General features: G+C 48.5%; 1 protein-coding gene across 2 annotated transcripts in view; it reads left to right on the top strand.

The window, feature by feature from the left end:
• The window catches only part of SLC6A5 (solute carrier family 6 member 5), a 75,613-nt gene extending 50,991 nt beyond the window's left edge, over positions 1-24,622 (top strand). For both annotated transcript variants that reach the window (XM_016185085.2, XM_060177022.1), the window contains 6 exons: positions 7,270-7,382; positions 8,086-8,217; positions 9,707-9,806; positions 15,121-15,221; positions 20,280-20,447; positions 23,291-24,622. In XM_016185085.2, the coding sequence (XP_016040571.2) occupies positions 7,270-7,382; positions 8,086-8,217; positions 9,707-9,806; positions 15,121-15,221; positions 20,280-20,447; positions 23,291-23,446 (770 nt within the window). In that variant the 3' untranslated portion in view covers positions 23,447-24,622. The remainder of the gene's footprint in view (positions 1-7,269; positions 7,383-8,085; positions 8,218-9,706; positions 9,807-15,120; positions 15,222-20,279; positions 20,448-23,290) is intronic.
• The last annotated feature ends 2,544 nt before the right edge of the window (positions 24,623-27,166 follow it).

Genomic DNA, 27,166 nt, shown 5'->3' with positions numbered 1-27,166 from the left:
TAATATTTTACATTCGACAGTAAATACAATAGTTTCTACATGCATAACATTTGCTAGTTTTCCATATAAAAATACAACCCCCACTAGGTTCTTTATCATCCTTTTTGGATCTGTGTCCCCCCCACACACACACACACACAAACCCCAGAGTCTTTTACTTCGATGCAATACGCCAATTCCAGTTCAGATTCTGCTTGTGTTTTCTCTTCTGATCTTGTTGTGATCTTTCTTTATTATCTCATTTGATCCTTTTCTGGCATAGCATTTTGCAGAGAGATTAATGTTCTTTATTTACTGCCATATTTCCTTATCCTACAAAGGGTTTGTGTGCTTTATACATTTCTCTGCTTAAAGGGCTTCGTGTTGGTGACTGCCTGTCATTGTCTTCCTCTGGTCAGATGTTTCTTAGGTTATCTTGGCATTGGGGAGGGGCGGGGTAGGGGGCTGTGCTAGGGGCCATAGGGCCAGACCCGTGGGTCCTAGAAATGCCAAGTACATGCTTGTGAGCAGCTTCCTGTGCAGCTCAGATAGTGCTCAGCACATGAAAGAACTAAGCTCTAGAAATGTCACCTTCAGGGGCGGGGCACTGGTGCACCAGGTTAAACACACATAATACTAGGTGCAAGCACTGGCGCAAGGATCCAGTTTTGAAGCCCCAGCTCCCCACCTGTAGAGGGGAAGCTTCACAAGTGGTGAAGCAGGTCTGCAGGTGTCTCTCTGTCTCTCTCCTTCTCTATCCCCCTCCTCTCTCAATTTCTCTCTGTCCTATGCAATAAATAGGAAAAATGGCTGCCAGAAGCAGTGGATTTGTTGTGTCAGTACTGAGTTCCAGTGATAACCCTGGAGGCAAAAAGGAAGGAAGGAAGGGAGGGAGGGAGGTCACCTTCTTGGTAGGCTGCCAGCTTCTCCCCTTGGCTCCCCAGGGGTAACTGAATACTGCTTTGCTGGTGCTGATCTGTGCCCTGCAGAGTTAAGCAGTCAGTATGTTCTGGGTGGGGATGGTAATTAGCTTTGCTGAAGAATGTTAACCCTCAGGAATGTCTGGGTCTGTAGAAGGACGCTCAGTTAGAGGGACACTGAGCTGAGCCTGTGTCCTTCCTTTGGGAGACATCTCTAGCACCCTGCATGCAGAGTGGGGGGCCGGGGAGGGAAGTGTGTGTCTGTGGAGCCTGTGCCATCCCAGCTGCCCTCATTTCCTGCCAGCAAACAGCAGAAGCAGGTAGGTCCTGTCCCACTTTCTAGCAGATCTGAAAGTCCTGGTTATTGCTGTGACAGTACAAGCTGACTGTGAGCTAGAGCGGCCACATTGCCAGGGGGAGTGATTCCTGAGACCTGAACCCCATTTCCATCTCCTGAGCTTTCTCCTGCCCCAGAAAAGGAATCAGTAGGTACATGTCTCTCAAACCAACTAGAAGTTCACTTTTCCTTCACATAAAAAGCATCAATCACTCATGTTCCCTTCTGAAACTTTATCTTTTCAGTTTTTTTTTCCCCTCCACTCACTCTGATTTTAACAGGAACTAGCTCACTTATGACTGTCTCTAGGGTTGCATTACTACTTAGTAATTTCTTATTGTCACGTGCACAGGCAGGGACGGGCCAGTGAGCCATGGGGTCTCAACCCTGGGGACATTTAGCCCTGCTCATCTGAAGTTGCATGGATTATCATGTGAATCTGCAGCTTGATTTATTTAAATTTGATTTGAGTCCTTGTATGAATCTGCAGTCTGATTCCCCACTTCTAGTCTTGGCTTAGTGTGAGCTCTAAGGAGTGCGCGACAAGGATTAGGGTCACATCTGTACCCCCCACTCCTTCCTAGGAACTTTGTTTTGATCTTTAATTAAAAACAATGTCTTGGGGGCTGGGTAGTAGCACAGCGGGTTAAGCACACATGGCACAAAGTGCAGGGACCAGAGTAAGGATCCTGGTTTGAGCCCCCGGCTCCCCACCTGCAGGGGGGTTGCTTCACGGGTGGTGAAGCAGGTCTGCAGGTGTCTGTCTTTCTCTCCCCCTCTCTGTCTTCCCCTCCTCTCTTGATTTCTCTGTGTCCTATCCAACAACAGTGACAGCAATGACAACAACAGTAACAACAACAACAACAATAAACAGGGGCAACGAAAGGGAAATGATAGCCTCTAGGAGCAGTGGATTCATAGTGCAGGCACCCAGCCCCAACAATAACCCTGGAGGCAGAAAAAAAGTCTTTTTAATGATCTAATACTATTTCATTTACCACTCACTTCTTTTTTTGTTAATTTATTTTCCCTTTTGTTGCCCTTGTTGTTTTTATTGTTGTAGTTATTGATGTCATTGTTAGATAGGACAGAGAGAAATGGAGAGAGGAGGGGAAAACGGGGGGAGACTACCACTCCTACCACTCATTTCTAAGGAAGGCATTTTTTTTTTCTGAGTCATTGCCTGAAATCTCAGTCGTCTCAGAGTTTTTGGGATCTGAGGTGGGACTGTGAACACCAAGCTATGCTATGTGTTCACAGTTGGCACAGGGAAGAGGACACACTCTCCCCAGGAGGCTGGCTGAGAAAAGCAGCCTTTGGGAACCCTCTCCCCACCTTCTCCACACTGCCTGGTGACTCATGGTCAGGATCCAGCCCCACCCGCCACCTCAGTGCTCATCCAATGCTAGAAAGGCTGCGCTAGGCCACAGCAGATCAGAACAAAGGTCCACGTGATGTTTGGGTAGCGACTGCTGGATAGCCAGACCACTGAGATGGTCTGCTATGCTTCCCCTGAGTCTTTTAGTTCAGAGATCTTATCAGTCAGGTGAAATCTCTCCAACAGGACTGACCACCTCAACTTCTGTTCAGAGCTACAGAGGTCTAGGCACTGCACCACCTGAGAATGGCCCCTTAAAGATGTATTTTTAAAATCTGTTCCCCAGCCATAAAGCTTAAGTGGTTTGCTGAAAATGTCTTCACCTGCACGCTTTAGGGAAACAGCTAAAATGGGAGCAGGCCCAATATTCCAAGTCATTCTCCATCCTGAAAGAGCAGTAAGCCTCACAAGTCCAGCTTCTGTGAAAGCAACCAACCGCAATCCTCAGGTCGCAGCCATTTCAAGACAGGCTTGTCCACTTTTTGGGTTGGCTGTTGCAGGAGCACTGAACTGGCCTCCTCACATTCTGCATTCGAGACCCATTTGAACTTTACTTTTAAAAAAATTTCTTTATTGGGGGATTCATATTTTACATTAGACAGTAAATACAATAGTTTGTACGTGCGTAACATTTCTCAGTTTTCCATATAACAATACAACCCCCACTAGGTCCTCTGTCATCCTTTTTGGACCTGTACCTCCCCCACCCCAGAGTCTTTTATTTTGGTGCAATACACCCACTCCAGTTCAGGTTCAACTTGTGTTTTCTCTTCTGATCTTGTTTCTCAACTTCTGCCTGTGAGTGAGATCACCCCATATTCATCCTTCTGTTTCTGACTTACTTCACTCAACATGATATCTTCAAGCTCCATCCAGTATGGGCTGAAAACGGTGAAGTCACCGTTTTTAATAGCTGAGTAGTAAGTATTCCACTGTGTATATATGCCACAACTTTCTCAGCCACTCATCTGTTGTTGGACACCTGGGTTGCCTCCAGGTTTTGGCTGTTAAAAATTGTGCTGCTAAGAATGTATGTGTACACAGATCTTTTTGGATGGGTGTGTTGGGTTCCTTAGGATATATCCCCAGGAGAGGAATTGCAGGATCATAAGTTAGGTCCATTTCTAGCCTTCTGAGATGAATTGTACTTTAACCTAGACATTTCTTTCTTTTTTCTTTTCCTTTTTTCTTCTTTCTTTTTTTGCCTCCAGGGTTATCACTGGAGCTCAGTGCCTGCACCACGAATCCACTGCTCCTGGAGGCCATTTTTCCTAGTTTGTTGCCTTTGTTGTTGCTGTTATTGTTGCCATTGTTGGATAGGACAGAGAGAAATTGAGAGAGGAGGGGAAGTCTGCAGCCATACCACTGTGAACACTCCTGATCTCGTCTAATCTCAGAATTAGTACTTGGATAGGAGAGAGATGGGGAAGACAGAAAGGAGAGAAAGATAGACACCTGCAGGCCTGCTCCACCACTTGTGAAGCGACCCCCTGCAGGTGGGGAGCCAGGGGCTTGAACTGGGTTCCTTACACTGGTCCTTGTGCTTCACGCCATGTGCACTTAACCTACTGCGCTACCACCCGGCCCCCGTTTAATCCAGACATTTCCTTTGCACATCACACAGGGAGCCTTCAGAGGCTGGCTCTGTCATGTGTTTGATACATGTCTACATGTCTAAAGCAGAAGTACTCTAGGCATTGGCAATCTGCTGTTTGAAGTTCCCAAGGCCCTCTGCAGCACCGGGCACTAACCATTTGATGAATTCCAGCTGAACAAAGCGCCGTTGCTTCTGGCCATTGCTTCTGAGTCATGAAAGCTCCCCAGGTGCGGCCGCCTCTGCTTTCCAGCAGTGCGCTGCTACTGTGATTCACTGGCCTCTCTCTGCCCAGTTCTCTTTTCATTTCCCAGTTACAAGCAAATCTACAGTTGCCAGAGTTTTAGCCATCCTGGGTTAGAGTAATCTTCCCAGTGGGGCCACAAGGCAGAGAGGGAGTCTGGCAAGGCTTGATGGTGACGGAGAAAAACCCAGCTCAGGTGTGCCGTGCCATGATCGCGCACAGCGACCTTGGGAAAAGCAGAATTGGGACCACCGCCACGTTCAGGAGCCACTCATGACAGAGAGGCTTGTGTCCTGCGAGTGCTGAGGGTGCGGGACATACTTTGCCTGGCGCTTTAGCAGAGTCTCCCGTTGCTTCCTGCTCAGCTGGGAAGCAGTCGTGCCAGCCTCTTCTCACAGCCGGGGAAGCAAACACTTAGGCTAAGCGGTACATCTAGGGCTGCTCACAGAGACAGGCTGGTATGTGCTCGAGTTTGGACCCGCATCTATCTATAGTCACTAGAATCCAAGCTTTCTTTCATTTTTTTGTAAATCGTTATTTATTTATTTATATTTATTTTCCCTTTTGTTACCCTTGTTGTTACTGTTGTTGTAGTTATTACTATTGTTGTTATTGATGTCGTTGTTGCTGGATAGGACAGAGAGAAATGGAGAGAGGAGGGGAAGACAGAGAGGGGGAGAGAAAGATAGACACCTGCAGACCTGCTTCACTGCTTTTGAAGCAACCCCCCTGCAGGTGGGGAGCTGGGGGCTCGAACCAGGATCTTTATGCCGGTCCTTGTGCTTTGTGCCATGTGTGCTTAACCCGCTGCACTACTGCCCGACTCCCTCACTATCTATTCATGTGAGAGCAAGAGAGAAGACCATATGAGCAGGATCAGAGCCAGCTCTAGCATGTGGCAGTGCTGGCGACTGAACTTGGAGCCTTGATCTTAGGGTTTTGAGCTGCTGAACTATCTCCCTAGGGCCCACATTTTCCTAAGCCTTTTTTAAATTTTGAATTTATTAGTGATTTAATATTAATTTACAGAATTATGAGATAATAGGGGTATAATTCGGCACCCTTCCCATCACCAGAGTTCTGTGTCCCCATTCCCTCCATTGGAAAAGCTACAGTAGTTCTCCCAGGGTCACAGATATGGGCTGACTATTACTTCAACAACGGTCTATATTTATATATATTTGCCCACGCTCCTGTTTTCTCTTCCTTTCTAAGTCACACCTGCGCTATTACTACTTCCAAATGTCCCTCCTTTTTTCCTCTTCTCTCTCTGGGTCCTGATGGAGTTGGGGTTCAGAGTCCTCTGGTCATCTTTCCCTTACATTTATCCTCTGCTGGGAGTATGGACCAGAATTCTTTTGGGGGTGAAAAAGGAGAGACTTCTGGATTCTGTAATTGCTTCTTCACTGGACATGGGTGTTGGCAGGTCAGTCCACACCCCCAGCCTGTTTCTTTCCCTAGTGGGGCAGGGCTCTGGGGAGCTGGGGCTCCAGGGACACATTGGGAGGTCGTCTGCCTGGGGAAATCACTAAGCTTGGTACTGTGCTTCATCACCCCTTGTGCTGCCCCAGCTGCCCAGTGCCCCTTCTTTTAAAAAATATTTTATTTCTAGTTTTTTATTATCTTTATTTAATGGGTAGAGACAGCCAGAAATTGAAAGGGAAGGAGGATATAGAGAAGGAGAGAGCAGCCCTGCTTCACCACTTGTGAAGTTTTCCCCCTGCAGGTGGGCACCAGAGGCTTGAACCTGGGTCCTTCTGCATTATAACATGAGCACTCAACCAGATGCACCACCACCTGGTCACCCCAGGGCCCCTTCTTTATCACGCCTTTGTAGACCAAGATCCTATAGGTGTCAGATCAAGTCATGTTTTTTGTAAATGTTTCTCTTGGAGAAGTGAAGAGGAAGATGAGCAGTTGAAGGGGAAATGATGTCATTGTGGACATATTCTAACTTTCAAAGTAGAGTCTCTCCACCTTTACTCCTGTGATACTTGGACTAGATGATTCTGTGTTGTGGGGGCTGTCCTGTGTGTGGAGAGTTGTTTGTATAATCAGCCCCCACAGACCCCTAGTGGTGAGAATCAAAAACATCTCCAGGGTGCCAGGTGGTAGTGCAGTGGGTTAAGTGCAGATAGCACAAAGCTCAAGGACTGGAGTAAGGATCCTGGTTCGAGACTCCGGCTCCCCACCTGCAGGGGTGTCGCTTCACAAGCAATGAAGCAGGTCTGCAGCTGTCTTTCTCTCCCTTTCTTTGTCTTCCCCTCCTCTGTCAATTTCTCTCTGTCCTATCCAACAACACCAGCAATTCTAACAATAACAGTAACAAGAACAACAAGGACAACAAAATGGGAAAAATGGCCTCCAGGAGCAGTGGATTTGTAGAACCCCATCAATAACCCTGAAGGCAAAACAAACACACACACACACACACACACACACACACACACACAAACATCCTCAGATACTGCCAAACGTCCCCTAGAGGGCAGAACTGCCCTTGGTGAGAACCACTATTTTAGAGGGTGATGGTACTACCCCCCCCCCCACTCGAGTGTCTGAGTCTCCGCTTTGACACTGTGTTTGAGCCTCTCCTCTAAGTTCCCTGAGGTGGGAACCTAATGCTACCGGCCCTCTCTTTCCAAGAGCTCAGTGTCCACATGTGGTCATGGACAGAGTGAAAACAGATAATCCGCGGTGGGAGAAGAACTTTCTAAGTGAAGGCTCAGATTCTCCGTGGAGAGAGGGTCTCGTGGACTTCCAGGAAGAGTGACTCAGAGCTGGGTGAGTCTGCCTTCATCCTCTTGTCTCTCGCAGGCCCAGGCATTGCATTTGTGGTTTACCCGGAAGCCTTGACCAGGCTGCCCCTCTCTCCATTCTGGGCCATAATCTTCTTCCTGATGCTCCTCACACTCGGACTCGACACCATGGTGAGTCCCTTCTCCATATTTCTTCGGCCCAGGATCATTCTGAAGACTCTTTTCTGGGGCCTGGGCTCGGTCTTTGGTCGGGGATAGGCCTTGTGGGACCTGAATGCTTCTCCAAGTAATGTAAGAATGACTTAGTAGAAAACCCTTGAGCTTGTGGTGACTCCTGTGACTGTGCAAAGAGCATCCCTCTCCTCCCCAGCCCTCCCTCCACCCTCTGTTCTGTCCTTAGCATGTGTACTTCCTGCTTGGGCGGCGTGCTGCCAAAGCTTATTCTGTGGAGTTGGGTAAGGGAGGATGATAGACAGCCAATGTTAGGGAAAATTGCCCTGGGTCTGAGACTACAAATCAGCATGACAGGCAGCTCAAAGTTTAGTAGTTGGATGCAAAGAGGGTTTTTCCTCAAGCAGAGGAGGAATTTACATCTCATGCATATGAAGTGATGTCTAAGTGCCTTCTGGATGGATGGATTTGAGTGCAGTGTCTGGGGCGGTGTCCAAGCACAGATTGTAAAAGCTAACATCCCACCTGGATGCCTCTAACTGGCCTTAGAGGCTGGACACCAACAGAGTATTTCAAACCTACTGGGGGGTGCAGTGCTAAAGCCAAGCCTGACAGGATGCCTTTCCCCCCCCCCCGAGAAATACAAAAGCCCACTGGGCTGGAGGGTGTGTCTCAGATTCCTGTTTCCCCGACGCCCTTCCAGTTTGCCACCATCGAGACCATAGTGACCTCCATCTCGGATGAGTTCCCCAAGTACCTGCGCACACACAAGCCCGTCTTCACCCTAGGCTGCTGCATTTGTTTCTTCATCATGGGCTTTCCGATGATCACTCAGGTAAGCTGCCTTCCAGGGGTGGGTGTGTGGGAGACAGGCTGGGGCGTGTGTGTGTGTGTGTGTCTCTGTGTGTGTCTGTGTGTGTGTGTCTGTGTGTGTGTGTCTGTGTGTGTGTCTGTGTGTGTGTCTGTGTGTGTCTGTGTGTCTGTGTGTGTCTGTGTGTCTCTGTGTGTGTGTGTGTTGTGTGTGTGTGTCTGTGTCTGTGTGTCTGTGTGTGTGTGTGTCTGTGTCTGTGTGTGTGTGTCTGTGTGTGTGTGTCTGTGTATGTGTGTCTCTGTGTGTGTGTCTCTGTGTGTGTGTCTCTGTGTGTGTGTCTGTGTGTCCGTGTGTGTGTGTCTGTGTGTGTGTCTGTGTGTATCTGTGTGTGTGTGTGTGTGTCTCTGTGTGTCTCTGTGTGTCTGTATGTCTGTGTGTGGTGGCGGCTGTGGCTATTTTTCATTCCCTGACTGTCAGTATTTAATACTGCCTGGGAACCACCGCTCCCTGTAGACAGCCCAATTTGTCAGGAACTCTGGCCACAGAAATATACCACTTTGGCCACACTTGTAGCATCTTCATAATTGAGATGTAGCCTTCTTGAGCCAACAAAGCAGGTGTGCCCTACTTTGAGAAAATGGAATACAGGAAAATCCAGATTTACTGACTGGAGAAATTTGTAGTTAATTAATCATCACATAAAAGTGCCTGTAGCCGCTTGAGTTTTCTGTAGTCCTGAATGTTTGTTTATAAAAATGAAGACTAGAATTGCTTTTTCTGTCTACTTAACCTTGATGAAGTCACCACTCTGGGGCTCAGCTGTTTTAATCAGTAAGAAGGTAGATTGGAATAGGACGGTCTCTAAATCTTACTTTCTGTAGAAGGAAGAGACCTGATGAGTGAGACACCTGTCAGTCAAATGCACATACATGGGTAGAAAGATATTTATTGAAGGTATTCATTTATTTATGAGACAGACAGCACATCCCTGCTTAGTTCTGGCTCATGAAATGATCTAGACTCCAGGATTCTAATGGGGAATGAAAGGAGGGGTGAGAGAGGGCTAGGGGCCAGCACCCTGTGGTGGAGGATGGGGTGAGAGAGGGCTAGGGGCCAGCACCCTGTGGTAGAGGACGGGGTGAGGGAAAGTTAGGGGCCAGCACCCTGCGGTGGAGGACGGGGTGAGGGAAAGTTAGGGGCCAGCACCCTGCGGTGGAGGACGTGTCAGGTCAGTTGTGGGTGAGATGTCATTACAGCTCTTTGGGGGCGGATTTGAGGCAGTGCCCCTGTGACAGTGCTTCTGTAACATGTTCCCTTAATAAGATGAGCTTTCAGTAATGAAGCAATTTGGCTGCTTTCACAGAAGCCTGTTCAGCTGCTAGGCTTTTAAGAGTGCTTTGTGGGGTCACTTTCCTGTACTTGACTCTTCTTAGAATGGAAGGGCGGGTTGTGGGAGACAGGAGCGACCGCGACTCTAGCCCACTGATGTTGTCTCTCTCCCTCTCTCCAATAGGGCGGGATCTACATGTTTCAGCTTGTGGACACCTATGCTGCCTCCTACGCGCTCGTCATCATCGCCATTTTTGAGCTGGTGGGGATCTCCTATGTGTACGGTAAGAGAACCACCGTGTAGCCCCAGCTGGAGCTGGGTGTGGGTGAGGGCCAGAGCAGGCAGGCTTTCTGTATTTCATCAGCTACTGGTATCGTTTGCTGACACCTGTCTAGGAAAGTTGAAAAAGTTTCACCTTTGTTCCCAAGCTTGCATCTGAATCAGATCCAACAGAGAAACAAAACCTCTTTCTGAGTATGGTCTGGTGAGTGACCAGTGAATGCCTGTAGACATGGTCAGATGAGAGATGAAGTGGCTTTGCCAGCACTGAATCATCAGATTTTCAGAAAAGTTATGACACACTTTCACATAGAAAGACAGAAAAAATTGGAGGTCGGGCATTAGCACAGCAGGTGGGAAGCATAAGGGCAGGTGTAAGGATTTTGTTTTGAGCTCCTGGCTCCCCACCTGCAGGGTGGTCACTTCACAAGCAGTGAAGCAGGTCTGCAGGTGTCTTTTTTCTCTCCCTCTCTGTCTTTCCCTCCCCTCACCATTTCTCTCTGTCCTGTCCAACAATGACATCATTAACAACAACAATAATAATAACCACAACCATGATAAAACAACAAGAGCAACAAAAGGGAAAAAAAAATAGCTTCCAGGAGCAATGGATTTGTGGTGCAGGCACCCAGCCCCAGCAATAACCCAGGAGGCAAAAAAGCAAAAATAAAATAAAATAAAATAAAAATATAAAACCTCCCAGCAACCCAGGATTCTCTGGTCTTCATAGCTCTAGTCTCCATGGAGCTTGAGCTTGGGGTGAAGAATTGCTTCATGGCCACTCCCCTCCCTTATACTCATGACGCCCACGAGATCACCAGGCTCACATTCCACAGGAAGCCTTATCAACTTCACCACATCAGGTGAAGCAGGAGTTCAATCCCTGCTTTTCCCAGGAATAAACTTCCATTTCCTGTCACCACAGCAAGCCACATTCCCTAGCCCTTGGGGTCATTGTCCAGAACCACAGGGGTGGTAAGTGAGCAGATTCGGCTCTACCCTTGACATGGAGGCACTGTGGTTGAGGGCTTCACTGCCCCCCTTGGGTGTACTGCGCTGCCAGTTCTTGCATGCAAACCCTGTCTGAGCCCAGATGCTCATGACCTCTTGGTGCCTGGAAGTCTGTTCAGAGCTGCTGCTATACTAACGTGGACGTCTCCAGAGTAAATACTGGGAAGGGGAAAAATTCAAGTTCAGACTACCTAGTTGTACTTCAGAACTGAACCAGATAGCAACAATAGTGTAAGTTGAAGGACAAATGCCCAGAGGAAGAAGGGTCAGACCAGGGGTGTCCATGGAGCTCTGCTTTTTTTTTTTTTTTTTTTTGTCTGGGGCCCAGCAACTTAACCTGGACATGAACATCTTGCTTTTAATGTTAGCCTCCTGTGTAACAGATACCCAAGAACTTACAGCTTTCCTGAATAACAACAAGAACAATAATAGTAATAACAACACATTAAAATGGAAGGAGTGAGTAGGGGTCAGGATACAAACAGGAAGCCTTTCTTGTGAAACTGGAATGCCCCAGAAATAGGACTCTACAGTCATGTCTTTTTTTTATTTTTATTTTATTTATAAAAAGGAAGCATTGGCAAAACCATAGGATAAGAGGGGTACAACTCCACACAGTTCCCACCACCAGAACTCTGTATCCCCTCCCCTCCCCTGATAGCTTTCCTATTTTTTAACCCTCTCAGAGTATGAACCCAAGGTCATTGTGGGATGCAGAAGGTGGAAGGTCTGGCTTCTGTAATTGCTTCCCTGCTGAACATGGGTGTTGACAGGTCGATCCAGGCTCAGGGGGAAAAAACAACTAGTACAGTCATGTCTTTGAATTAGTGGAGGGGGAATATGTCTCAGGCTGGAGGTCACAGCCCCACTGCAGAGAGTTTAGTTTCTGGCCAGAGCAGTGTCCGACATGCCATCCTGATGAGAGGAGGCGCCAAACTGCCCGCGCTCTGGGCTGGGGAGACAGCTAGGGACCTGCAGGGACACTGACAGAAGCTCTGCTGCCAGTCTGCCAGCGTCAATTGTAACTTTCTGTCCAGGAAATCAAAGGTTTCGCCATGAGGAGAGAAAAATGAATCCAGGTGCTGTCCTGGGGAAGCGCCTCCCTTTGTGGGTCCACCGCGAGCTGAGCTGTAGTCACCAGATGGCCTGTTGGCAAAGCCAGGGAAACGCTTTGTTGGTCGTGCTGGCCCAGTGCCTGGCACTCCTCTCTACCCCACCACTGCCAGGATGCTCGAGACTCAGTCTTTCCAGTAGGACAAGGCTGTTCTGTGTGGTTTATAAGCACCACTGAAATAGAAGCCTTTCAGCATTTCAGTTTTCAGAAGTTTGAAGCTAGATGACATATTTAAAATACATTCACATAATTGTTGGAAACGAAAGGGAAATCCCGTAAAGAAGTGAAGCTTTTGCCCCCTGCAGGTGGAGACCAGGGACCAGAACCAGGGTCCTTGCACGGGGTCACGTGTCTGCTCAGCAGGTGCACCGCCACCCAGCCCCAAGATATATTGTTATCAGCTCTTGTGCTACAGTGGTTGTTTGTTTGTTTATGAGTTTTTAATCGGCACTGGGGTTATTATTGGGACTCAGTGCCTGCCTGCCAGATCCCACGGTCCGGCAGTCCTGTGCCTCATTTACTTATTTATGTATTTATTTAATGTGTGTGTGTGTGTGTGTGTGTGTGTTTCACAGAGACAGAGGGAAATTTGAGAAGGAAAGAAGAGAGAGAGGGAGAGAGAAAGAGAGGCATCTGCAGCATTGGCTCACCCTTGTGAATCTTCTCCCCTACAGATGTGGACCAGAGGCTTGAACCCAGGTTCTTGCACATGGTAATGTGTATGTCATACCAGATGTGCTCCTGCCCACCCCCTATCTTGGTCAGTTTTTAAGTGGTTGAGGTGGGGAGTTGGGCTGTGGCACAGCGGGTTAAGCGCACGTGGTGCCAAACGCAAGGACCGGCCTAAGGATCCCAGTTCGAGTCCCTGGTTCCCCACCTGCAGGGGGGTCGCTTCACAAGCAGTGAAGCAGGTCTGCAGGTGTCTATCTTTCTCTCCTTTCTGTCTTCCCCTCCTCTCTCCATTTCTCTCTGTCCTAGCCAACAACAACATCAATAACCACAACAATGTTAAACAACAAGGGCAACAAAAGGGAAAATTAAAAAAAAAAAAAGAAGTAGCTGAGGGAATGGTCAAGTTCCTTGAAGGCTCACAGAATTCTGTCCTAGCCAGTAATTATCTTCCTGCATCCTCTTTCTTGCCACTGCCATGTAACAAGGGCCTTCATTGAGGGAATTGGTCTGAGGGGGTAGGAGTGCTGTCCACAGGGAAGTCGCACCTCCTTTTGACTACTGTTACTGTCTTTAAAGAATGTTACCATGGGGAGCTGGGTGGTAGTACAACATGGCGCAAAGTGCAAGGGCCAGCGTAAGGATCCTGGTTCGAGTCCCCAGCTCCCCACCTGCAGGGGGTCGCTTTGCAACTGGTGAAGCAGGTCTGCAGGTGTCTCTCTTTCTCTCCCCCTCTCTGTCTTCCTCTCCTGTGTCCATTTCTCTCTGCCCTATCCAACAACAGCAGCTATGGCAACAACAATAATAACTACTACAAGAGCAACAAGGGCAACAAAATGGGAAAACAGCCTCCAGGAGCAGTGGATTCGTAGTGCAGGCACCGAGCCCCAGCAATAACCCTGGAGGCAACTAAAGAAAAAAAGCGAACATGAGAAAAGGAGAGAGAACCAGAGTATCACGCTCACTCATATGATGTGGGGGCCTGACCACAGACCCTCATGCTCTTCTTTAAAAAATGTGTATTTATTATCTAGAGACAGAGTGAAATGAAGAGGGAAGGCAGAATCAGAGAAATGCCTGCAGCGCTGCTTCACTGCTTGTGAAGCTCCCCCCTAGGTGGGGGCCAGGGGCTTGAGCCCAGTTCTTTGCACCCACCGCCTGACCTGGACCGCTTGACCTGGACCACTAGGCCAGCTCCCCGGCCTTCAGTGTCATCATCTTACAGACAGTGAAGATAAATGGACTCATCAGAGAGTATCCTTGAGAGATCCTTGGCAACAAAAACCAGCGTGCAGGGACTTCCACTCGAAGTCCTGAAGCGTTCACTATTGACAGTGATCTTAACTGGTCTTGCTGGAGCTGTTGCTCTGCACTGAGGTCGTCTCTGGAAACAGCTACATGGGTGAAGATGCCAGGTGGTGGTGCTGAGCCTTCCAGCTGGACGCGAGCTGAGTGGTTTTTTTTTTTAATTTTTAAAAAAATTTTCCCTTTTGTTGCCCTTGTTTTTTATTGTTGTTGTAGTTACTATTGTTGTTGTTATTATTGTTGTGATTGTTGGATAGGACAGAGAGAAACGGAGAGAGGAGGGGACGACAGAGAGGGGGAGAGAAAGATAGACACCTGCAGACCTGCTTCACCGCCTGTGAAGCGACTCCCCTGCAGGTGGGGAGCCGGGGGCTTGAACTGGGATCCTTCCGCCAGTCCTTGCGCTTTGTGCCACGTGCGCTTAACCCGCTACACTACTGCCCGACTCCCTCTTTTTTTTTTTCTTGCTATCCGAGTTGTGGATAAGGCTCCATGCCTTATGACTACCCCCCACCCCCACCCCATACTCATCTTTGAGGTAGCGGGAGAGTAAGAGAGAACAGGAGGTACATGTAGCAATGATTCACTGCTCGGGGAAACTCCCCTCCGCCCCTCCCTCATATGCAGCTCCTGTAGGATACAGCCACTATTCCTTGTGGAGGGAAGCGAGCATAGAGAGGGGTGCAGGGCGTTGGGGTAGAGAGCATAGTGGTTATGCAGAGAGTCTCTCACACCTGATGAGCCAAATTCCCAGGTTCCATCCCCCACACCACCATTAGCAGAGCTGAGCAGTGCTCTCCATGCCTCTGTTTCTATCCAATAAATAAATGATAAAAGGCTGTTTAAAAGGGGGGGGGGATAGAAAGAGAGACACCTGCAGTCCTGCTTCACCACTTGTGAACCTTCCCTGCTCTGCATGTGGGGACTGGGGACTTGACCCTGGGTCACTACCCAGGGAACACATGCTCTTCACCTGGCCCCAGGATGGCACTTTTTTCTTTTTCTTTTTTACCTCAATGCACAGAGTATTCACTGTTGATTTAAATGCGCAGTTTGCCTCAGTCTTCCTAGAAGTGAGTCACTTGCTTGACACTTCCTGAGCAGCTGGGCATCTTGTGGAGACCAGACTGGGGCGGTTCCTTGCTAAGAGCACTTGAGCGAGGGCTCAGGCACTCTGTACCCTGCGCTCGCTCCTCACTCTCCGCACGTCTGTTTGCAGGCTTGCAGAGATTCTGTGAAGACATCGAGATGATGATCGGGTTCCAGCCAAATGTTTTCTGGAAAGTCTGCTGGGCATTTGTCACCCCGACAATTCTAACGGTAAGGCCTGCTTGCTCTGTGTGTGGGGGTGGCCTTAACATTGATTTACAGTTAGATGTCCACACCAACACCAGAGTTCTGAATCCCCCAGTCCCTCCACTGCCAGCCACCACAGTTCTCCCAAGGTTGCAGACTTGGGCCAACCATCATCTCTGCAGCTCTCTGTCTGCATTGGTACATAACTGCCCCTGTTTCTTCCAGGTCCCAAGTCACGCATAACCCTACTACTATATCCAAATGCCTCTCTCCCCACCCCCCTCCGGGTCCTGATGGAGCTGGAGTTCAGAGCCCTCTTATCCTCTTCCTCCTATCACTTCTCCTCCACTGGGAGTGTGGACCAGAGTTCTTTTTGGGGTGCAGAAGGTGGGAGGTCTGGCTTCTGTAATTGCTTCTCTGCTGGACATGGGCGTTAGGAGGTTAATCCACCCCCCAGCCTGTTTCTGTCTTTCCCTAGTGGGGCCGGGCTCTGGGGAGGCGAGGTTCCAGGACACATTGGTAGGGTCATTCTCCCAGGGAAGTCAGGATGGAATCATGGTAGTGTCTGCAACTTGGTGTCTGGAAGGTGGCAGGATATAAAATCAGACAAAATGGTTAGTGAACAGGAGCCAAAAAGTAGGAAAAGAGCAGATGAGATTAGGGATTTCAGGATGGGACACTCTGGGCTGAAGCGCATTCACCTCACTGCTCTGCGCCAGTGCGACATAAACGGCAGTTCTGCTGTTCACTCCCACGTTCTTGGGTGATGAGGACATCCTGAGGTCCTCTGCCACTCATCTCAAAGATCAGCCCCTTCCTGTGTTGGTACATCTGTATCAGGACTTGCATTCACGTTGTTGGCTCTGTATTGTGCTATGTCCGGGCTGCGGGTCTTGCTCTCCTTCAGCCTCCAGCACAGTGACGGATGGAGATCTGGTCTTGCCCACCTTCTCCCTAGCTTCCTGTGAGTGCGACTTCTGCAAGGCCGCAGGCAGCAGGCGCGTGGTTCCCAGCAGAGCCAACAGGTGGCGCTAGAAACCAGATGAAGGTTCTTGTTTTACTTAGAGTGGGGTCCCAGTGTCTACAAGGAAAACAAGTTAGGACAAAAGTAAAATTCTAAGATATATATATATATATTCTCCCCTTCTAAGGTGTCACACAGTAAATTTTAATCAAAACACCTCCTCTTCTTTGGGAGTCTGGAGAACTCAGGTTTCCCGCAACTGATGGAAGGAAATTTACCTCTGATGGTTTCCATCTCTGCTGAGCTCTACTGTTTTTACCAGTAATTCCCACGCAATGTTTTTTCTCTTTTAATTTAATTTGATTTTTATTGGGGGATTAATATTTTACAGTCAGCAGTAAATACAATAGTACATTTCCAGTTTTACACACAACAATACAACCCCCACAAGGCCCTCTGCCATCCTGTTCCAGGACCTGAACCCTCCCCGCAACCCACCCCAGGGCCTTTTACTTTGTTGCAATACACCAGCAATTTGGTTTTTGGTGTGATTAAAACTGGGATTTGTTCAAAATCCTACATTTCATTTCTTCCTGTTTCAGAAGAGATTAAACTTCAGAGAATTTAGTTTCATTCTGCAGAAATGTATAACAGTAATTTGTTAGGTCTGTTATGAGGTATGCGCTCTCTCTATTTATTTGACCTGAGTACCGCTCAGCTCTGGTTGGTGGTGATGCCAGGATGGATCCTAGGACCTCTCACATGGAAGTCTTCTGTGCTAGTGCTGCACTAGATCTCCAGGAAGGTGTGTGTGTGTGTGTGTGGTGTGTGTGTGTGTGTGTGTGTGTGTGTGTGTGTGTGTGTATGTGTGTGTAGGGCAGGTTCTTTATGAATATTGTCTCTGAAGCTTTTTAAAAATACTTCACTTTGGGGAGAGGTATTGATTTACATTACATAAGTACAGCTCTCATCTTCTGGTGAGATCTTCCCTGAAGCATTCAATACCAGACTGGAGGGCAGTGTTTTCTCTGCTTCACACTTGTTTGCATTAAGGTTTGGAGAGGCTGAGAAACTTGTCTAAGGCCACAATGCTCATATCGAACAGAGCTAAATTTAGAACCCAGGGATTTCTAGGCTGATAATTGAACCCAGGGCTATCTAGTTCACATTTCTAAAATCCCAGATCCTTCATCTCCAAGTGGAGTTTGTTCAGGTTTGGATTAAAATAGTTCTAATCGTCTTTATGAGCAGAAGGTCAGGTAAAGGGAATTCTGGGAACTAGGCAGTGGCTTTTTAGTAAGTTCTTCAGGGGATTGGGCGGTAGCGCAGTGGGTTAAGTGCACATGGCACAAAGTGCAAGGACTGGTGGAAGGATCCCAGTTCAAACCCCTGGCTCCCCACCTGCAGGGGCGTCACTTCAGGGGCAGTGAAGCAGGTCTGCAGGTGTCTGTCTTCCCCTCTCTGTCTTCGCCTTCCCTCTCCATTTCTCTCTGTCCTATCCTACAATAACAGCAGCAATGACAACAACAATAATAATGACAACAAGGGTAACAACAAGGGCAACAAAAGGGAAAAAAGGGCTTCCAGGAGCAGTGGATTCGTAGTGCAGGCACCGAGCCCCAGCAATAATGTTGGAGACAAAAAAACAAAATAGTTCTTCAATAAAGCTATGCCTTACTGGATCTCCACTATAAAACTTGCACCAGAAACCTTTGGAGATAGCCCCCCAAATAACCTTAGCCCAGTTCCTCTTGGGCATTCTCTGGAGCCTGGGGATATTTAGAAGTGGCCAGTTTTATCATCATCAAATGATGGAAGGTGAAGGTGGTTCTGACTCTGCTGCCCTCTTGCCTCTGGCGGCTGGAGGGCCGGGGCTCATCGAAGAGACTCAGCAAAGGGAGGTCGGTGGCAGACAGGTTTGCGCACAGAGGTCTGGTGAGACATTTGTGCAGCTAGAGGACCACGCCTCATGCTTACTCCGCACCTGGTAATTACCATTTTGTGAAATGGGAAGGAACTAAGATTATGGGCCTAAATGCCTCCGAAATTCTTGGAATAAAAGCGATCATTTTCTGTGCATGCCTTCGTGGATTTATAGAGCCATAAATATTCTCCGTGCGACTACTGTACACATATTCAGGTCACGCTGCTGAATTATGTACACACACACGCAGATGTACTGCCATTCATATAGTAAATGAAACGGAGCAACTCGCCATAATTACAGTCGCCCATATTGCCAATAGATTGGCTAGTAACACTTATAACACGAGGAGCAAATATTTGAAAAGGGGCCCAGAGTAGGTATTGCTTTCCTTCGGAGCAATTTCTTTATTTCCAACAGTTGTCTCTAAGCTCATGTTTCTTCAAGTCAATACTTGGCATTATTGCTGCATTGAAAAAATCACTCCCCCTAACAGTCAGAGTCCTGCGGCGGCAATGTGTAAACCTTCCGTTGATGGATTGCTTCACACTTTCCTCAAAACCCTTTTGTACATTCTTTCTAGACATAACTCCTGCCGTCATATTTGGACCTTGATTTTGGGCTTAAGCTAGGAGAGGTAGAGAGGAGGGGAAGACATCTGCTTGCAGGTTAGTCTAGATGGATGCAGCCACAGGCAGGGTGAATTCAGAGAACAGAGCTGTCTAGGGCAGTGCCCTCAAAGGCTTGGGCAGGGCATTTAGAAGCCTGCTGTGTCTTGTTTTGTGTCAGTCTTCTCAGCAAGCACACACAGCCTTCGTTCCTCTTTAAGTGTGCGAGCTTGGCCTTCAGAGGATCCTTCCTCTCTGCTGTGTGAAGATAGGAGCCATCGAGCAGGAAAGACACAACCATCTCTTGAAACTGGCTGTGGGGGGGGGGGGAGAAAGGGGAGGGGGGGCACTAAAGGAGTCAGCAGGCTACCGTTCCCTGTGTGCACCGGGTGGGTTCTGAGACAGAGGTCCCTCAGTTAGCAAGTGGTGGAGCAGAGACTGGCCTGCTGGTCTGACTGTATCCATCCTCTGTGTCATACAGCTTCTTAGAGGACCAGGCTTCCTGCTCCATCACTGCCTGGGGACCACTCCAGGGCTTAGTCAGCATTCAAGGCAGCTTCTGGATACAGGCCATCCCTGTTCAAGGGGAAAACAAAGTAGCTTTAATTCGGTTTTTTTTTTAAATATTTATTTATTTTCCCTTTTGTTGCCCTTGTTGTTTTTTATTGCTGTAGTTATTGTTGTTGTTGTTGATGTCGTTGTTGTTGGCTAGGACAGAGAGAAATGGAGAGAGGAGGGGAAGACAGAGAAGGGGAGAGAAAGAGAGACACCTGCAGACCTGCTTCACAGCCTGTGAAGCAACTCCCTTGCAGGTGGGGAGCAGGGGGCTTGAACCAGGATCTTTACACCGGTCCTTGTGCTTTTCACCATCTGTGCTTAACCCACTGTGCTACTGCCCGACTCCCTTTTATTTTATTATTTATTTATTTATTTATAATACGTAAACAGGGGCCAGGCAGTAGCACAGCAGGTTAAGCACATATGGCATGAAGTGCAGGGACCAGAATAAGGATCCCAGTTCAAGCCCCTGGCTCCCCACCTACAGGTGGTGAAGCAGGTCGGCAAGTGTCTGTCTTTCCCCTTCTCTGTCTTCCCCTCCTCTCTCAATTTCTCTGTTCTGTCCAACAACAACAACCATAATAACAACAAGGGCAACAAAAATTGGAAAAATGGCCTCCAGGAGCAGTGGATTCAGTGTAGGCACCGAGCTCCAGCAATAACCCAGGAGACAAAAATAAAATAAAATAAAATAAATACATAAACATAGTGAATTTTTCTTCCTTGTAACTGGAACTTGAATATGGGGAGTACAGATCACCCGCCATCACTCTGCTATCCCCCGATGGTCCCCTGGTGGGTCGCCTCAACTCAAGCCTGTTTATGGAAATGCACATGTGTGGGTGGCACTCTGCTCCGGGGAGCCAAGTTCAGCATCTTCATTTGGAGAAGGGATCAGCCCTCCTTTCTTCTCAGGGTTGTTGTGGGTCTAAAATGGCACAGTGGCTGCAACAGCAGGGGCTCAACACACCGCCAGCAGCTGAGGGAGCGCTCACCACCAGCCTGACCTGTTTCTCTCCTCTTTCTAGTTCATCCTCTGCTTCAGCTTCTACCAGTGGGAGCCCATGACTTACGGCTCGTACCGCTACCCCAACTGGTCCATGGTGCTCGGATGGCTAATGCTCGCCTGCTCTGTTATCTGGATCCCAGTTATGTTTGTGATCAAAATGTACCTGGCGCCTGGCAGATTTATCGAGGTAATTCTATCATCTCTTTACCCTTGTCACCTCGCCCAGGGGAGAGACTCCGTGCATCAACAAACAAAGGATCCGGTAAACTTATTCTAGAGGGAGACTTGGTGACTAAGTGATCACAGTTTCCGCCGTTTGTATTAAACCCATTTTTATTATGTATTATTCCTCTGCTGGAGGGACGCAGCCAGTGCACAGGCTGCGTGTTATGATGCCATTTCTCAGTGCAGCAGCGGCTCTAGGGAGCCCGTGAGCCGAGTGAGTCTCTCTTTCCTGGAGCTTCCTCCTTTTCCCATCTCAGCCTCAGCGTTTGGCTTTTGACCACGTGTTGGATTCCCCCTTTACTTTTTTTTTTTTTTTTTTTTTTTTTTGCCTCCAGGGTTATTGCTGGGGCTCGGTGCCTGCACTACAAAGCCACTGCTCCTGGAGGCCATTTTTTCCCTATTTTGTTGCCCGTGTTGTTGTTATTGTTGCCATTGATGTTGTTGTTGGATAGGATAGAGTGGAGGGGAGACAGAGAGGGAAAGACAGATACCTGCAGACCTGCTTCACCATCTGTGAAGCGACCCCCCTGCAGGTGGGGAGCCGGGGGCTGGAACCTGGATCCTCACGCCGGTCCTTGCACTTAGCACCATGTGCTCTTAACCTACTGCACTACCGCCCAACCACCACTTTTTTTTAAAAATTAATGGGATAGAGAACTTGAGTGTCACTCTGGCACATGAGGAATAGGGATTGAACTTGGGACCTCATGCTTGAGAGCCCAGTGCCTCACCCATTGTGCTACCTCCTGAGTTTCAGATGCCCCTTTTCTAAAGTTCCTCTCTGTCTAAGCCTCCTCCCTCCAAATATCTATTACCACTAAGTTCACAATGACGTCCTACAGTTACTGATTTAGAAATGACTTGAGAGGTAGACCCAGACTGACTAAAACATCGCCCTGCCCCTATGGCATAGTCGAGAGCTCAGAGCTGACTGTTGTGAAGTGAGTGTCTAGTCCTTTATATTAGTTAATCCCATGCTTCTTTGCTAGATCCAGAGAGAGAGAGAGAGAGAGAGGGAGAGAGATTTCACTAATCCTAAGTCATTTTCTTATTCAAACAGAGAAGAGGGATTGGTGGTGTGTGGGGGAGGCCCCAGCACTGGCTTCTTCTGCCATCCTGGCACTGCCTATGTGGTGCCAGGGTGAAAACCTTATTCTTGCATGGCAAGGCATGTGGCCTGCCCTTTGAGCCATCTCTCCCTCTGCTATTTCTCATCTCAGATGCAAAAATAATCCCTCACTCCAGGGTGGATGGGCAGGAGATTGTCACTTGTTGTTTTCACTTGGGAAAGTGTGCCCAGTCTTTTGTTACCACGTGGGAAGAGCAGATCAGCAAAAGCCTCCAGGTCTGGGATTGTGGAGCAAACCAGCATTACCCTGGGTTTGGTCCAGTGACCAGAGGCCTCAGCACCTGGGCGTTTGTTGAAAGCACATGATCTGGTTCCAGTGTGGCTCCCCTGAGCCAGGACCTAGGGGGAAGAGGGCCCTAGCACCTGCAATTCACAGGTCCTGCAGGTGAGTCTGGGGTACAGTCAGACTTGAGAAGCCTGGGCTACACCAAGTGAAGAAAAGACTGCTGGCAGAGGAGAGTGAGGAATAGCTACATGGTTCTGCTCTTCACGGACCAGACTGAGAGAAATGGGCCCAGGTCTTGGGAACAGCATTGTATCTCAGGGTCGAAGAAGGCAGGTGACTGGTGCATAGCACAGACGGCCACTTGGCCACTCGTCAGGGAGGGTCCTGCTTGTCCTTGGGCCAGAGGTGGAGTTGGCAGAGGGTGAAGTGGAAGCCTTCTTACTGAAGGGAGGAAGTAATCTCCTCTCCAGGGAAGTCTGTCAGTTACCCCCTTGTGGCAAACTACCAATGAGACCCTGAGGAGATCTTGCAGTTCATTTGAGAGGGAACCTCCACTAGGTGACCCAAAGCTGTCTCCCCCTCTCTGAAAGGAAGCTGCCTTAGCCTCAGTTACTTCTGGCTTTGGCTGGAAATCTCCAAGCTGCTGAGTCGGCTATTTAAATTTATTATGGATATTAGGGACACAGAGGTTACAAACTGATGATTAAGGGAGATTAAACTAACAGTGATAAGAAGCGGCTTCGCTTTAATAGGTAATAAACATGGAATTGTTCCCTCGGATATAGTCAGAAATACGTCTTCTTTTCTTTCTATAGAAGATGTCTCAGTCAGGTTATATTTTCTATAGGAAACTCAGCTGAAGGATTAGAGAGATTCCTATTATTATTATTATTATTATTTTTGCTTGCTGGCAAGAACCCACACTGCCGAACCAAGTCAGAAGCATATATTTTCGTCAACAGATAATCAAAACCTTTCCTCACTCTTGGCGGTGTGTCTTTGGGCTGCTTTTTCCCCTGCCCATTTATGCACTTTGGGGAAATATGCTAAACAAAATCCAATTATTCTGATGTAGCAATTCACTGCTGAGACTACAGAAGTAACTGAGCACATGTCGTCCTCAGACTGTGCCTGGCAGTGGGGAGAGAAGCTTGCAGATCCTCTTCCTCTGGAGGAAAAAAAGAGTCGAACTAAAACGCAGACCCTTTACCCTCTTTTAATCTTGCGTGACGCAAGCTGAACAATTGTAACATAGCTTGCTGAGGGTCGTAAATAAGTTTCAGTGAGTCCAAGTAAGTTTCTCTGTTACTGTCTCTGGCCTGATTAGTAGAGCTGTTTCCTGATTGCTTTTCACGCCTGCCTCAGAGGGGCTCCGGGAGCTGGTGAGTGCTGTCCTGGGGAGAAAGGTGCATTGCTCCAGTGACCCTGTGTTCCTTTGACTTCTCTGCAGAGGCTGAAGTTGGTGTGCTCACCACAACCGGACTGGGGCCCGTTCTTAGCTCAGCACCGTGGAGAACGTTATAAGAACATGATCGACCCCTTGGGAACCTCTTCCCTGGGACTCAAACTGCCAGTGAAGGATTTGGAACTGGGCGCCCAGTGTTAATTCAGTGGCGAGGCGTGACCCTTGATTCTGCGTTTCCTCTCTGCCTCCCCCAAAGGTTTTCCCCAGCTTCCCCCTCCCGCCCCCCCCCCCCCCGATTCTTCTTCTTTCTCCCTCCATCTTGGTCCATATCCATGCATGAGAGTGGTTTTGAATACAAGTAGGATATAATGTCGCATGCTGTAATGAAGAGCTGGACAGACCACCTCAAGCACTCTCTGCCTGTGCCCATGGTGCCAGGCTCCAGGGTAAGGTTGGTGCCCTGAGCACACACTTACCTCGCAGGAGTGGGCCCAGTAGGCGAGCGCTTTCCAGTGGAGTTGCAAGTAGGGACGTGTGATTTGGTCAGCAGATAAGTATGTGTGTGAGCACTCGGAGCCAGAGAGGCAGATGCAAATGGCACCGCCCACAAGGCTGCCCGTCCTCGTGCAGCCTTGCTGTAGAGCTGAGCAGAGCCAGGCAGCGACTCTGGAGGGTCGGCAGTGCTCAGACACATTTTCCATTAGGGCAGGGCCGGCAGGTGTGGACACCACCGAGATGGCAAAGTCCACATTTCCCTGCCCGGCTGGGAATTTGATCCTTCACTTGGACGTGCTGAGGATGTGGGGGCTTCGCTCTGCTCAGTGAAGAGTCAGCTGGTTCTCTGCCCTCTCATCTTTCTTTCCTCTGTGTGTTTATTTTTGTCTGGGATAACATTTTCATGAATTGTTGTGGTTATTTCCTCCACCTCTGCATGAGAAGCCATTGTGTAATTTGTACCTAATTGTGCAGCCTCGCCGCAGAGCCCCGCTCTCGTTTATCACCTTGGCGAGGTCGTGACCTTGTGTTGTGTGCTGCTTCTCTTCTGCCTTTCAGTAAGCTGTTGATACCTTGTCTCCCAGCCTCTGGAAAATGAGATGTATCCTGCTTCTGTCTATATGTTGTATGTACAAGACACAAATATTCAAGACAGAAACTTTTCAATTTTTACTCTTAACTTTGTCATTCACAGTAAATGCCCATGGTAACCACCGAGAAACAGTTTAGTGGACAGCAGTCATGAATTTCACTGCTCTGGTCCTGTATTTTAGGTCATTGTATTTACAGAAACTTCTGATAAATACGGCTCAGGTAAGTAGCAAGTGAGCCGATTAAGACTATAGCTTTTAAAACTCCATTTAGCCAATTCAGTTTTAAGAGTTCCCATTCACAATACTTGTGACTGTTCTCTAATGAGCAAATCACATGTCTGCAGGCATTGGGAAAGCTGTACCTTTATCATCTTCTTGTATCGGCAACAAACATACATGAACCATTTCTGACGTGCTCATGTGCTCTTATAGTACATGCGTGTAGGGATGCTCACTGTCCTTACCCACATCTTAGGAGTCCGTGGAGAGATGGTAAGCTGAGGATAGTGTAGTACGAGGTCTTTTTCTTCCTTACAGTAATTCCACCCAAACCTGAATCATACCTAACCACTTGGGTTGTTCTCCTTACTTGTCTGTCTTCATGTTACAGGGTCTCAGGCAAAGTTTTCAGTTCAAATCTTGTATGTTGACGTGACACTTTGTTTCTGTTCAACAACAGTGAAACCTAACAGCAACCCTTCATATATACTTTTTTTTTTTTTAATACTTCATTTGCTTAGAGGGGAAGAAAAGCCTCAACCCATTTTACTGGGCTTTCTCCTTGAAGGGCGAATGCCATCGCCGTTTGCCAAGACTGAGGAGAACTTTTGGATTCCAGAGTAGCCTGTGGGGACTTTTAGAAAGGGAAGCAGAGGTGGACGCCCGTCTTTTGTCTCTCTTGCCTGCAGTTCCTGCTTGTCTGTCCTTCCTTGTTCTCCTTTTCTGCCCACTTCTGTCCACTTCCCAGACCTGCGCCTCGCACAGCCCATCACAGAGATGCGTGTAGGAGGCCGCGCTGCAGCTTCGCCAGTGACGATGGCCTGTCTGCCCTGAACACCGGGCTGCCCAGAAAGCCCCGTGACTGCAGCAGAGTTCTCACAGCAGCACCGACAGGGCCCTGGCAAAGCGGGGAGAGGCTGGGAGGAGGAACTTGTATTTGGAAACTATCTGCATTTCAGAGCTTGAAAAGAGAGCCTAAGAAAATGAGCCTCCTCTCCTGGGCCTGGTATGCTTGTGTGAGGACGGATGCTTTTTGCCTTGCCTTTCTCACCTCTTGGCTAAAACTCTCGTCTGATGCTGACTGCCAACCCAACTCCTGCTAATTTCTGCTGTTGTGGTTAAAAGAAGTGTGTGTGTGGGGGGGAGGGGGGTTAATGGATACTGCCAGGCTTGCTCTGTACACATTGAAAGTTCACTTTGTTGTGAGAATGAAAACCTCCTCACTAGTGGGTGTGTTTTCTGATTGTTTCTAGTCAGGGGAGGGGGCATTCATTGCTCCGTGTAGGTTATGACCCAGGAGTTGTTACCTGAGCAGCTTGGTTGACTTTCCTCCTGTTGTGCAATGTCCAAGTTTCATATTAACTCTGCTTTAAGGCAGAAGCTTCCAAACTGACGTGGGAATAGTGGGCTTGTAAGCCTTGTGTTTCCAGCATCTATAATCATTGACTCCCACATTGGAGGCTTCTCCTGCCAGAGCAGTGCTCCGTGTCTAGCCGTGTCCAGCCTCCCAGTCATGGACTTGGGGACAGGAAGAGGTGTGCTGCATAAGAACAGAGGCATTCCCAAGAAGGGATCAACACAGATGGAATAGCATTGTCCTAAACTGCCACTTGCAAGTTCCCCTTTGCACTGAGGGCAAGAACCAATGTGCTGACGAAAGACATTCACTAGTTCACTGTGCAAAACAGTGGAGTATTTCCCAACACTGACACATGCCAGAAACTCATTCAGAGAGAGGAAAAAAAGCCATGTATTAAAAATAGTGACCCTAAACCCTATAGTATCTTCAAAGGAAAAAAAAAAAAACCTATTTCTTACTGTCGGTGTCGTGGCTTCTTCTGTGAATATTTATCTGTCTTGCTGCCTAGTAAACGTTAATCTCCTTAGTGCTGTGTGTTGGTCGTGTCCAGATGTGTCCAGCTTGCTCCTTTACTCCCCCTCCCCCTTCATAACGTCTTGCATGACACCTGTGGACATCTGTGACCTCTGTGTCTCTCAAGTCTTCAGTGAGTGGTAAATATGTAAGAGACGCACTCCTCTTGTATTTCTGTGAGTGGCACTTTAACCTTGACGTGGGCGAGACCTGGGTGGTCTTCACACGATGTGCGCAGGGGCCCAGCCTCGCCTGCCGTTCAGCTCTCCTCCTGTCCTCTACACGCGCCTCCGTGCTTCCTGGCCGCCTCCTCCGCCAGCACGGCTTTCCCACGCCTGAAGTGGAGATTTCCCTGCCCGCTCGGTCTCCAGTCACCGCGTTCCTCCCAGAGACTTGCACGGTCACTATTGCTGAACACACGCTTGCCAGCAAGACCACACTGCCGCCGGTGTAGCCGGATTGTGTGGCAGCTTGTCTTGCAGGGACAGAAAGCTAAGGCCTGTGAACACGTGTTCCTCTGCAGAGAACCTGTAAGGCTGAGAAGGGAGACTTCTCGGGTGACTCAGTCTTGCTGCTGATTGCTCCACAGAGAGTCTCTGGGATCTGTGAAGGCCAAGCTTCCATCTTTCCCAGACTCTGCTTCAACTCGGCAGAAGCGCCAGGTAATTCTGACTTGCGCTTCATACTTGGGCCGCCTCTGAGGAGCCTGCAGCCAGAGAGCTTCTGGGGGGGGGGGGGGGG

This window comes from Erinaceus europaeus, chromosome 17, assembly GCF_950295315.1.
Source record: "Erinaceus europaeus chromosome 17, mEriEur2.1, whole genome shotgun sequence".
NCBI lineage: Eukaryota > Metazoa > Chordata > Mammalia > Eulipotyphla > Erinaceidae > Erinaceus > Erinaceus europaeus.
Note: the sequence above shows the minus strand (reverse complement) of the source record. Positions and strands in the feature narration are given on the sequence as shown.